Genomic DNA, 14,365 nt, shown 5'->3' on the forward strand with positions numbered 1-14,365 from the left:
AATTAGTATAAAAGGCCACAATTTCCAGGAATTTTTTGCCAGAACTTTTTTCAATTTTAAGGAATGCCATTCTCTAGCCTTTAATAAATAGAATTCTGATCATCATACTGGGGAGAAAATCCACAAAGAAGTTTTAATGAGGTATTAGCAGGGTCTTTAGAAGTCCTGTTTCACTAATACCACTCAGACTTAACACTTCCACGTCCTCTAATCACAAAGTAAAGAAATTAGGAAAATGTAACTCAAACCATCTGATCACTGGGTTCATTCAAGCATTCACAGTTAAAAGTAGTATTCTGGATATTTGCAGTCTACAGTTAAAACTGTGTTATAATTCATTAGCATGTTAGCATGAAATTCATCAGTGACATGAATGCCCACAGAGATAAAACAATACAAGGTAACTGAAAAGACTTAAAAAACACATTTCATGACTGCATCCTCTGTTTTACAAAAAATGACTACTAAATTGTTTAAAAATAAGTCACTGCTTTCTTCTGATGTAAGCAGAAGAAAGCACAGCCACTTTAAATTACTCCTTTAAGAAGAAATAAACTGTATCATATCATATTGTAAGTCTAAAGTGAGTAATAGCAGAGTAACGCTTGTTTTCTGTGGAGTCCGTGTCTGTGGAAGGTTTCGCAAACATCAAAGAGTATTCAACTCTTTCTCATTAAAAGCAGCATAAAAGCCAAACAACAGGAATGTCTAACTAATGGTTAAACATTTTCACACCCATGAAATCACAAAAGAAGACTTCAAAAGATACATTCCCAATTAGCTACTAAAACAGAAAGCAGAAATACTAAATCCTTATTTTATAAGTTAAGGTACTCATCATTGGTTTTCCTCCGATGCAATCTTTAATGAATCAACTCCTTGTTTTCTTCAACACAACAGAATTTATCCCATGCTTTCTTTTGGTACCCACCAAATGCCAGACACTGCCTTTGTGAGGAATGCATCGCCCTGTCATCTTCAGAGCACTAAACCTAAACATTTTTATGTATTTTATTTTTGCATTTTTTCAGCTTCAATGCATCCTACCCTGATATTCATTTGTTAGAGCCCCAGGGGTTCCTTGTCTTATTGAACCGGCATGGTGTAGATTTCAATATTGTACCCTACATGTGTTCCTGGCAAAGCAATCATCACCTGGCACAAGAAACAACAGTCAATAACCCAACGGACTGATGCTTACATTTATCAGTCACTCTTGCACTGATATAAGGCATGTGGCTAAAAGTGACAAAATAAATAATAATAATAATCTGTGTTGATTCGTATCTTGTCCTTAAGCATTTCCCCTTGAACGTTTTGTTGCTGGCTAAGCGAAAATAAAGTCAGATTGCTTATACTATGACACTATCCTCAACAAGCAACACAACTTCAGGAATCATACACATCCACAGCAGAAATACCAAAATCAGCCATTGTGAGTTCACAGGAGCGCAAGTGCACATTAAGTGTGCCATTTGGGACAATGTTTACAATTTCACTTTCATAACTCGCTTAGTAAAGATGAGCAGTGAGGTTACAGGGAGAGAGAGAGAGACACCATTTGCTAATCCTAACAATGCCCGTTTACTGACAAATCTTCTACAAGATACAGTTTTTTGCAATTCCTAGCACTGAGAGTGAGCAATAGTAATGGCAATGCTTGCCTAAACAAGCACCACTAATGCTTTTAAAAAGGAACTGTAGATGGGATGTAGATTTGAACATAGGGTTCAAATCCAATTACATCATACAACTTTTTAAATAAAATAAAATTGAATGAAAATGAAACGTAAGAAACCCACCAAAAAAATGGTCCTTACCTGAAACTTCCTTTTTTTTTTGGTCAGACTTCCAGTCCAGTCACTAATACGCCTAAATCTGTTCCTGATGGACACTTTCTTTCCATTATTGTCAAGAAAATGCTTTGGTTTCCGGCTAGGCAAGGTGAAGGAAGAATATTCCTTTTCCTCTGGGCCTACCTCTGACCAGAGTTCCTCCATCACAGACACAAAGGAGGACCTATGCTTTAAAAGGCTGTCATTTGAAAACTGCAAATCCTTAACCGTGGGGAAGGTGGCAGCAATTCTGGGATCCCTGTAGAGGTCAGCTGTAGTAATGGCAGGCAACTGCTCAGCAAGAAAATCCCCTTTTCTTGAAATACGTTGTCTTTGGCTGTTAGGGGATCCATTGTCTGAATCGTTAACTTCGACACTGGTCCCCCAGGGCAAGTCGTACAAGGAGCCATCTGAGCTCAGAGAGCTACCTTTACTGCTCTTGAAGCTGGCAACTGGCCGTGGAGCTCCAAAATGGGCTTCTAATGATGGTGTTACACCAGATAAGCAAGAATTGGAATCTAAGGTGGGAGAAAACTTGAGTAGCTGAACTGGTCCAGTGCAATCATCCAAAATAAGGGCGCTGTTGGAACTGTTGTTGAATTCTACTCGTACACTACCATCTTTCTTTATAACGACCCTGGGGCTGCTCTGATCCTCAATTTCTGCAAGCCTGGGACTTTTCTCTAGTGTCTTCATTGTGTTAATAGCATAATTAGGGTTCCTTTTCTCCTTGTGACTACCATACAAGCAGCCATTTTCAGAAGGCAATGTCAAACAGCCACCAGACAACAAGTCCTCAGAAACCCCATTCCACTGACTATTGGCCCCACTCTTTAGTTTATGGGTGATGTAGTCATATTGGCGGGACATAAAGGTGCGGTTGCTCTTTGATGGGGAGGAGCTATGACCTATGTTTGTGGGCTTCAATCCAGAGTATCCCGAACCAGCATTCCAAAAGCCTAGAGGTGATAAATTGTCTTCTTTGGCAGAGTGGCCCTTCAAAGAATAGGGTTTCTGTCTACCAGGAATGATACAACTGTTGCTTCTAGAACACTGGACGCTATAATGGCTTTCAGAGTTACCCATCCCGGATCTAGAAGAGAAAGAAAATTATTCTGTAAGTGACATGCAATGCTTCCCTTATGGAGACAATTTATCATTGATCTCAATGTAAAAGCTACAGTAATTCATTTGAATCAGGAGTCTCCAACCCTGCTCCTTGAGGTCCCAGACAGTCCCAGAGTTCAGTTCCAACCCCAATCAAGCATACTTAAAGCAGCTAATCAATGTGTTTGGGGTAGCTCGATAATTACAGGCAGGTGTGTTGGAGCAGGGTTGGAATTGAAGCAAAGCCACTAGAAGGCAAGCCTGCAACCTTTAGCCAAAAAAGCGTAATGCTAATGCTTCTGCTTTGGTACTGTAGTACGTGGGAAAGGAGAACAGAGGGTGCTTCACTACGCTTAATAAACAGCTTTTTAGAGAAAACAACTTATTTAATGAATCGAGAGTCTAGTAGCTAATCTTTATGTTTTACTCTAAACAATACATTTGGATTTAACTATTTTTTTAGAGCTTACATCAATAAAAAAATTCAGTTTTATGAGAAAAGTCACTGACTTTTTGTGAATCAGCTTACTGAGTTTCTTATTCATTCCTAGTGTCGCACAACTCTGACTGAAATTCAGTGGTGTCAAGGCTGTAATGTGATTGGTTATTAAGGCACACGTGATCCAAGTTATCCATTACGCTTTCTCCAATACAGACCCCTCTCATCTCCAAATCTCTGACTGAAGTCTGGAAGGTATCCCTGAAGGAACAGATTTGGAGACCCCTGCTTTAAATTCAGTTCTTATAGACTATGAATACTGAGTATTTTGATTCTGTTTATTCATGAGATAGTTAAGAGTCTGCAACAAGTGACTGAGATTGTCCAGGAAAGTACATAGTAAAGCAATCCATAGGGCACATGGCAGCGATGTACAGACTCACCAAGGCAGTTAGGCCTGTTATGGCTTTGTTGTCTTCATAGTCACCCTTCTGTCCTTCTATTTCAGTTCAACTGTTTTGTGGTTATCTGTGGGGGGAAAAAAAACATACTGGTCTTAGAAAGATATGAATCACATCCATTAGTTTTTAAAAGGTGAAAACGGTTCAGAATACAGCAAAAAATCAAATGACCAGATTCCAAAATCTTAGGAAATGCAGTTAACATACTGTAACATGCTAAGATTTAGAGGGGTCATGAACTGAGAAACCAAATAATTCACAAATAAGAGGTCATTGTGCTATAAAAACATCCTGTAAGCTTTAAGAACTCATTAGTCATTAGTCTAAAGCAGGCAGTATTGAAGGCAGTCTGCCAAAATGACGGCTTGTGGAATGTTCTACTCTATGATGTAATAGTTTGCATAAGCACCGCCTCCATAGAAGAAGATGGACATCACTGTCTGTTTAGCCCCTCCTACCAATTCAATATGAACATGTAGTGTTTACGAGAGATGCGAATGCTAAGAGAGGTCTACGCAAAAACCAAACGATAAAGACTGCTGTAAGGACAACAAAATGTTTCCAAGTTGTGGAAAGAACTGTTTGCTTTGCCTTCCTTCTGATCCCAAAGTTAGGAAAGAGTGAATGAACTTTATTTTTAATGAAGATCCAGACCGCATCAATAAGACATCACTTCTTTGTTCTCTTCATTTTAAAGCAGATTCACTTGCAAACAAGGCACAATTCGACACAGGATTTTCAAAAATATTGAAACTAAAAGACAATGCTGTGTCCACTACTGTATATTGGATCCGGCAGTCATGTCGTAACACACAAGTGTGAGTAATAAAAACAATTACATGATCACATGATTTCTTTTTGTCTTCTTCGCCCGAAAACGGGCGAAAACTTGAACGTTTTGAAATGTTTAATTTTTTTGCTTCATCGGATGGGGATGAAACTTGGTGACTTTTGTTGTATTACCTATATGAACACACAAAAAAATCAAAGAGATGATTCTGATATGTTAAAGGGTCGTAAAAAAAAAAGTCACACTTAGCTTCCTCCCGCCCGAAAACGGGCGACATAGGAAATGAATGGGAAATACGAAAAAATAGGAAAACTCAGAGAAACTTTTGGTGGTACAAGCTACAGATCAGCAACTGTGCTGAAAAAAAGTGTACAGCAATGAAGGGGTGACACTCTAGAACATCAAGAGTGCAAATAAGATCCCCCCCCCCCACACACACACACCCACGCACACAAACACACACACACACACATACACAGATAAACTGGCGACTGCAACAGCAAATTTGTAGAATATTCCACATAAAATCAATAAATGAAAAAAAAAAACTTGCTCAAATGCACACACACACACACACACACACACACACACACACAGAGAGAGAGAGAGAGAGAGAGAGAGAGAGAGAGAAAGAGAGAGAGAGAGAAAGAGAGAGACTGGTAAGACTGCAACAGCAAATTTTGAGAATATGCAAAAATAAATAAATAAAAAATACAAAAAGAGACTCTCGCTCAAATGCAACACACACACACACACACACACACACATTCACTCACACATACACACACACACACACATTGTGTTCCCTTTCTAACCAAATGCTATAGTTTGATTGTAATCATAATGCAAAACCTGATACTTATCTAAACATTTTTGTTAAGAAAATAAAGTAATCATCTTTTAGAATATCTAAATGTATATCTAAATAAAAAAAAACGAATAAGATAGAGAAATCATGTCTAAAACAACAAAAGGAATCAAAAAGCCTTTCTATATAGGATATATAGGAAGCTATAGACAGCCTACAGGCTGGTACAGGACATTACACAAAAGTGGCTATTTTTTAAAGCCACTAGATGAATTTCTTCTCCTGGAACATTTTTTTTTAGGCTGGCACTCTATTTTGATGTGAAATGCTGCATTTATTGAATTTTTTTTTTTTAATAAATATAAAATAAAAAATGATATATTAATTCTAATGGAAAAAATAGCTCATAAAAATTATATAATTAATGCAAAGTATCATAAAAAAATCTAAAAATTCTAAATAATAATCAGAAAACATTATAGAACAAAAATATATTTGATTGGTTATCCTGGGAAAAAGTAAAGTACAATTTTAAAGCTTCGCCCGTTTTCGGGCGGGAGGAAGCTAAGTGTGACCCATTTACGAAGAAGCCCAGAGGGTTAAACAGATCGTTTGATATGTACTGAGTATTTATGGGTTTTTAACCTAAATCACAGCAGAGTCTATCTATGAAGTACGTGGATTGTCAAACATACACAAGCCAGTCATAGCAGTGGGTCATGTTTACTTCCAAATCTGCGATCCGCAACACCTATTCAAACAGAGCCTTACGATAAAAGAGAAATCAAAAACAAGGCAGCAAAATAGCCTAATATTTCTAAATTATGTTTTTGATGTAAAAATCTTGATAACATTATAAGTGAACCTCAGAGAACAGAAAAAAATAATAAAAGAGGCAATTCAAGACCCCTTTAAAGAATAACCTCAGAAAACCTTTGATTTTAACCTTTAAATCAGTGACTTCTGAAGGAGCCACTAGTATTCTCTCCATATCCTGTTGAAACCTTCTACTTTTCTCCTGAGCTGAGTTTTCACATCTTGCTCAGTCAGTTGGGAACGTTTTCCAAACAGATTTCACTTCATTCGCTATTTATTTTTGACGGACAAATTCCAACAAGATTTTTGGTCTGCACTGCTAAAAAAAGCTGGATACTAAAAGCTGTGGTCAGAATTACTATCCACAGGACCATACTGACCATACTACAAATCTTTACAGTTCTCTCCCAGTCTGTAACCACCCAATATGAAAATGCAGCTATTTAATCACTTAAATGCCATTAAGACTACATGAAATACGAGACTAAGACTACATGACTTTAATTTGGTGGAGCATAAAAAAAAAATTGACCAAAAAACAGTCATAAGGGTCAATTTATCGAAATGTATACATCATCTGGAAGCTGAATAAATATATAATATATATAGTTTTTCATTGATGTATGGTTTGTTATGATAGGACAATATTTGGCCGAGATAAAACTATTTGAAAATCTGCAATCTGAGGGTGTAAAAAATCTAAATACTGAGAAGAAATTTGTCCAAATGAATGAAGTTAGGTTAAATTAGGTTTTGATATATTTATGGTAGGAAATTTAAAAAACCTCTTAATGAAACATGAATGAAACACATTTTTTTTTGGCTATTGCTAAAAATATACCCCAACGAATTAAGACTTGGTCCAGGGTCACATAGCATTATTTTTGTGTAAACTTTTTGTGTAAGAAAACAGTGTTCTACACAACATATTTCCAAGAACACAAACTAGCCAAAAGATGCCGTAACATAGTCAGGAGAGGTTAAATCCTAATTAGCTTTAGCAGGAGAAGAGATCAAGTGATTTCATCAGGTGACTCCAGAGATCACTGGAGATTTACAGAGAGCTGAGGGTAAACACAATGCATTTTGCAAGTTTATTTCAAAAGTAACATGTATACTACCATTCAAACGTTTAAGGTCAGTAAGATTTTTTTGGTAACACTTTATTTAACTGTGTCCTTGTTTCTTACTATTGAAGTAACAATAAATTATACATAATTACATGCAAGTAACCATACGCCAAAGGCTATTCCTAACCCTAAAAATATAGAAAGTACATGTAGTTAATTAATATTACTCACTCAATAATTACACTGTAACAAGGACACCTTAAAATAAAAATATAACTTGCATTCAACAAACTTGCATTCAACTTTGATTCAAAGACACCCTGAGCAAGCAAATCAAGTGTTGTATTATTAACGCTGAGGCTCCCAGGAAGAAACGTATAGGTCCAGATTGAAGGCCGGAATTAAGTGGACATCTGTCTTTGCCTAAATCTCCCCTCAGTGACCGCCCATTTCACTGCTTAACATCAATGCCAATTAGAGTGTTTGCTACAAAATAGCTCAGGAAGGAAAATGCTTATTGCATTTACACACAGAAAGAAATAAAAGGTTTGAGTTTGAAGAACAAGCCTAGTGCAGTAATGCAACTGTGAATTAGAATTATAATTTTCTTTTTAAACAGTAGAACAGTAAGGTTTACAATTAGGTGGTTACGGCTGACAAAAACATAAATAAAAAAAAATCAAGCAGAAAGAGTAAGCAGACAAATTACAGTATTTCAGTGACTACTAAATGCGGTTTACAATCAATAAACAAAGAGTTGAAAAAAAATTTAACAAGGTTTACACAGAACTTTACATGCCAAAAGGTTCATGCGATAAACCTTGAAAACACAGTTGATGTGTTCCCAACATCCAATGCAAAGGCACATTATTTATGTGTAGAACATGGAGCGTCCAACACTGTCACTACCCAGTCATATCTTTCTCTGTCACAGTTCGTGTCCTGCTGTTACATAAGAGTATTCTTTATTATTAGACATGCAGCCCCCTGTTCACGTTCTCCCTCGTCATATTACCATTCCCATGACTTGACAGCAGCAGCTGAGAACAGCGTGTAGATACAGGCAAAGCATTTCACTTTTGTCCTTAAGGGGGCAAAACGGGGGCCCTATCTGAGGCCCTGTCCACACGAACATGGTTATTTTTAAAACTGCAGACTTTTCTATGCTGATTGGCCATAGAAAAATACTAAATCGTCCACACAAAAATACTGCACAGGTCACTGAAACCAAACATTTTTTTAATTTTTTTTTTTTCAACTTTTCAATTAGATTGTGTTTTATTACAGTCTACACTGATCCTAAGCCAAAATCCACCCTTACTGTAATGCAGATAAATTAGATGTTGTTTAGCATGAGGTAAAGGACGCACTATTGATGTGCACATGTGCAGAAAACCCTGGTAGGAAGATCTGATGGGCAGGAAAAAAATTCAGGACACAGGAGTTTTTGGCTTGTGAAGTCGGAGCCCTACACTGTTATCTCCGCCTACTAGAAACTTTTTCAGGCTTCTGATTGACCAACATGACTTTATGGTTGAGATTATATTGCCACCTGTTGGTTTGGCATGCTCTTGACAGTGCTTCATAGCATGCGTTTGCATTTTCACTTGGACGGAGATATTTTTTAAAAAACAGAAGGAAAACCTTGGTTTATAGGTTACGTTGTTTTTTTGCAGCATTATACATAAACCCAGGCTACGCTACCTCTCATAAAACCATTGGATGATATTGGATGGTATTTGATGATTGCACAAAATATCTACATTTTGGATTGGTTTCCTTTAGCACAACTGATAAAATAGAGTTGTTAATACATGTTCTATTTGACCCTATGAATCGCTTAAGAGAGGGTGGCCAGGTCCACCTTTTTCCCTTCACCAAACATAATTTTAAAGGGGTCATATGAGGTTGCTAAAAAGAACATTATTTTGTGTATTTGTTGTAATGAAATGTGTTTATGTGGTTTAAGATTAAAAAACTATTTTCCACATAATGCACATTATTGTTTCTCCTCTATGCCCCACCTTTCTGAAACGCATTGTTTTTCACAAAGCTCATCGTACTGAAAAGCGAGGTGTACACTGATTGGCCAGCTATCCAGTGCATTGTGATTGGCCGAATACCTCAAACGTGTGACGGAAATGTTATGCCCCTTACCATACTGTGATGCATGTCCCAGTCAGAACACCGGCATGACAAGACAAAACCAATAAAACCCATTACAAATGAGACATCCAGTGGGGTCATAATTATGAATTATAATGACTTATACTGTCTTTTTATTCATTAAGTTGCATCGTGCCATGTAAACATGAAACCATGTCTGCATTTGGGATCAGAGAAATGAAAAACAACAAGTGCTACTCTACACTGCTCAAAATTCACATTTGAATCATCAGTGGCAAATCATTTAAATAAGAAAATTACTTACTGACTGTGAGTCAGAACGGCTGAACTGTTCAGGTACGGTTTTGAATATACAACTTAACCACTGATTTTTAGTCGTGTCCTCTCTGGAAGGCCAAACAAAGTAGTTTTGCCTTAACAACAAAACACAGTGGCAGCACAACATGACGGTGGCAGCAACAATACTACAGTGAAAATCAAAGTTATGCCTTCTTTCTTTGTGTGAACATTTGGGCAGCGTTATGTAAATCTCCCCACATCATGACATAGACATGTGGGGGCATGTTTAAATGAGGCCTTTTAGGAGGGTGTGGACGAGTCTTGATTTTATTAAAGAATATCTCTTTTGGTTTGAGACTTTAGTTTTTGCAACTTTACGGATATATCTATTCACAAATAGCTTGTAACACTCAAAAGAGAAAGGAAAACTTGAAATCACATCATATGACCCCTTTAAGCACCTTTCATCCAATTCACTTTCAAGAAACAGAATTTTTAGAAGCATTTAGTAATAAATGGTTCTAAATGGTGTAATTACTTGGTCCAGCAGAGCACGCTCCATTGTTTGCTACTGGTGACTCAGGTCACTGTAGTGTAGAGATGCGTGGATGAGCTTAAACTTCACCCGAGTCCGCGGCTTCAAATTATCCGCCCGCCACCCACCGCTCTTGTATTTGATCGTTACATTACAATAATTCGAAATCTTAGTTTTGCATGATGTTATGATGAATGGATAGCTCATTTTTAACAGCAGATTCATTGACGTTACAGATGAGAGTTGATCTGTGCATCATAGCAAGCGTCTGCAGCACATTAAAGCTTGTGTTACAGTCACCAGAGCTGATTCGGCCACTCAGTCAATGCTGGTGTTTGTACTGGCCACATTGCAGCTCAGAACTCATGCTTATAACATCGGTCTATTGTATTTTGTCATGCCGCTCACGTCCGGTCTAGAATAGAACCCATTATAATCAGTGATGTTGTCTACATTGGATGCAGTAAACTGATGCCTTGTTCTATTTATGATGTGCTGACAGAAGTTCAAATGATTTTCAATGGTCGCTTTGTCATGTCCTTTTGAAATGCAGAGATGGTGTCAGCATAGTTCGTCAGTACAGTCAGTAACGTAGCAGATGGAAAAGTTTGTATCTTTCTGCAGTCCAACAGACGGCAGTGCAGTGATGGATTGAGTCTGTTGAATGGTGTTTTAATGCTACATTGCTACATTGAGTCCTGCGACGGGTCGGGTACCCGCGGATACCCGCATAAAAGTGGCTGAAACAGGTGGATTTTGACATTCCCAAAATTCACGGGCTGGGATACGGGCGGATAACACAACTACGGTATGACATTTGACCCATCACATCACCACCACTGCGACAGTGCAAAAGCGCTGCGAGAGAGACTTTTCCACAGCTGTATTTGTAATTTAAGAACGGAGAACGCAACTTAAACCTGGGACTGTGGACGATATCCTTTTCCTGCACAGTAACCTTAAGGGAAATTAAATGCATAGTTTGTGAGCGACAGGCTCAGGTTGTATTTTTTCCTTGTTCTTTTTTTTTTTTTTTTCATAGGTCTATTTGCGTATAGTTATCAGGTTCCATAGCCTATTTAGGTGCCGATGGTAGGCTACTTGAATGGCGCAAAACAAAGCATACTTTAGTTTCATTTGCACATTAATGACACTGTCGTGATGTTGAGAGAGGTGCGAGATAAAAAAAATAAAGCACTTTAATTGGAATGATTTTAGCGTGTGTGATTTATCGCGGGGCGGATCGGGTAACGGGCCAAATATTAACGAGTCTGGGCGGGTGTGGATTTAATTTTTATATTAGCACGGGTGACGGGTCGGATCTGGTGCTGAACTTTGCCGGTACGGACGGGCGCGGGTCTCCAAAAAGGGACCCGTGTAGGACTCTACTACATTGTCACCTATGTAGTTGGAGAGAGTGCTCTCATATTAGTTTGCTAGGGCCAAAGACTATAGAATACCCAGAATGCAGTGCTCAATATGGCTGCTCAATCTCAGGAAGCCCTGCCTTCTGAATAGAAGAGCCTATTGCCAATTGGTGAAATCAGCGTCACTGCAGCTGACGTTAGAAGTCATAAGTATAAAAACAGTTAGCATTCTAAGATGTGCTCTTAGGACCGAGAATGCGCACTGGCTGATCTAGCCTGAAAAATAAGCTTTTTATAAAGCTATTTGAGCAAAAGTAACAACATTTATGACACAGTTGTTGTCAGATTTATTTGGTGATTTCAAATATGAAATTTAATCGTAAGCTTAGTGAACAGATTTGGATAATTTGATGTTTCCCGATTCAAAGAGAAAGGAGTTGCCCTTGCATGCCCGAGAAGCATTTCAAAGATGGGCGCCGAGTGAGATGACTTGTCTTAAAAGGACTTTGATATGGCCCTATGATTTCCGTGATGCAGAAAACATTGACTGAATCGCGGAATCGAGTCATAAAAACAAAATTTACTGTATAACGCAGAATTTCATGGAATTTGTCAAACTGTCCTATATAAGATTTCTTTTCAAACTGAAAGCTGGCTGAAAAAAATAATGTGCACCCCTGTATGTGTACATATATATATATATATATATATATATACACACACACACACACACACACACACACACCATTTTTGTGAATATTAAACTGCAAAAAAGATGATTTAGATATGAAAGGTCTGCATGTTCATTTTATTAGTCAACCTTTTTTATGTTTACTTTTGGAAAAGCTGTGCTTCCTGCATAAACCCGACCCTGTTGGTTTGGCAGTAGCTTGCTGGCTGTACACAGTTACTTTGTTTAATTTCTTAATTCAAGCTATATATTTTTTTGTTCTATTTGTGTTACTTAAGTTATTTATAATAAGTGAAGGTTACTGTTAAGTGCACTGATGTCAGACTCATTTGAATAATAAATTTTATTGTTAAATACCCTGCCTCCACTACACAGTAGGGCTGGGCGATATGGCTGAAAACTTTATCACAATATGAGCGTTTCATATCGGTCGATATCAATAATTACTGATATTTTTATGACCTATTTAAAATAAGGACCAGGAGAAAAATATATTACATTTAAACATTTTTATTTTAAACTTAAAGGATTAGTTCACCTCAAAACGAAAATTTCCAAATAATTTACTCACCCCAATGCCATCCAAGATATCTATGTCTTTCTTCAGTGGAAAAGAAATTAAGTTTTTTGAGGAAACAATAGCAACTAGCTGAGTTGGTTGCCATTGAAGTCCATTATATTAAGAAAAAATCCTGAAATGTTTTCCTAAAAAAACTTAATTTCTTTTCCACTGAAGAAAGAAAGACATGGATATCTTGGATGGCATTGGGGTGAGTAAATGATTAGGAAATTTTCATATTGAGGTGAACTAATCCTTTAACCTTCCTCTGATTGGCAAAGGACAAAAAAGCAGGAAAATATAAGGCGCACCTATCACGACGCGGCGACAGCTTGTGTGATTATCCCAGTATGGCGAAACCAAACAGTTACATGATTGGCTGGTAGCGTGTCACTCCCTATGTTGCTAGGTTACCAGAGAGTGAGTGCCTTTGTTCATGCAACCAAACTTGCTTCGCAACCTCTGGTTTCTTCCGACAAAGAAAAAAAAAAAAATCAAACGTTTTATCGAACACATTTTTTATTGATATCGATTACATGTCTATCTTGATGCATATCGTTAGCGTTTTATCTCCCAGCCCAACTACATAAGTTTATGTTTGTCACATCATTATAAGTGTTGGATCACCACATTTTAGTTATCATTGCAAAAAATTTGTTTATGTTTTATATATATATATATATATATATTCTGTTTATGTAGGCTATATACTGTATTCTATGTACAGTACCAGTCAATAGACTTCTCATTCATTTGCCAAATGATTTTACTATACTGTACTATAATATAGACTACACAAAGAATATTGTCCAATATATCGATATCAGTGTTTTTTTTACTCCCTAATATCGGTATCAGCCCCTCCCAAAAAACATATTCTTCAGGCTCTAGTAAAAAATTATTATTTTTCATAGCAGTATTGGTGGTAGTCGAGCAATTCATCTAGTAAAGACATGAATACTCAAGAGACAAACAATCGTTTAACTTTTCCTTCATTCAGTTGTAGTACAAGTACTAGAAAAACCCCTTCTCCACTGTGATTGGACAGCTGAATAAAAAGTGTCAGTGATGTGTGTTGTTTTACCCAAAGTTGAACATTTTCTCCAGATGCTGAGAAAGAACAGAGTAAGGAGTTTTTATGGAAACTACACTATTTGCAATTGAGCTGTTTACAATCATTTTCTCTTTTTTCTAGACTGGGATTATTTTTGGGTTCCTGTTGCTAATAAATGGCCATTGGTATCAACACAGAATTTAAGTATGGGTGTAGCCCTAGTTATAATCAGCTGATCATTAACCGATTAACACTTTCCAACTGATTTCACCTGGCATATAAACGCCTTAACCTGCATTTAATTAAGTGCATGTGCATATGAAAGGAAAGCGTCCTTATGACAGATTTAAGCACATCAAGCCACTGCGAGTGTTTGTCTCTAGTGGAGAAGGAAATATATTGCAAACTCAGACTCTTCCTTGACTCA

The 14,365-nt window shown here is 37.3% G+C and overlaps 1 protein-coding gene across 3 annotated transcripts in view; it reads right to left on the minus strand.

Annotated features, from left to right (window-relative positions):
- tiam2a (TIAM Rac1 associated GEF 2a) overlaps positions 1 to 14,365 on the minus strand; it is an 80,725-nt gene that overhangs the window by 46,110 nt on the left and 20,250 nt on the right. For all 3 annotated transcript variants that reach the window (XM_059520841.1, XM_059520843.1, XM_059520842.1), the window contains exons 2-3: positions 3,825 to 3,909; positions 1,821 to 2,928 (exon numbers count right to left, since the gene is read on the minus strand). In XM_059520841.1, coding sequence (XP_059376824.1) covers positions 1,821 to 2,921 — 1,101 coding nt within the window. In that variant the 5' untranslated portion in view covers positions 2,922 to 2,928; positions 3,825 to 3,909. The remainder of the gene's footprint in view (positions 1 to 1,820; positions 2,929 to 3,824; positions 3,910 to 14,365) is intronic.

This window comes from Carassius carassius, chromosome 32 (assembly GCF_963082965.1).
Source record: "Carassius carassius chromosome 32, fCarCar2.1, whole genome shotgun sequence".
NCBI lineage: Eukaryota > Metazoa > Chordata > Actinopteri > Cypriniformes > Cyprinidae > Carassius > Carassius carassius.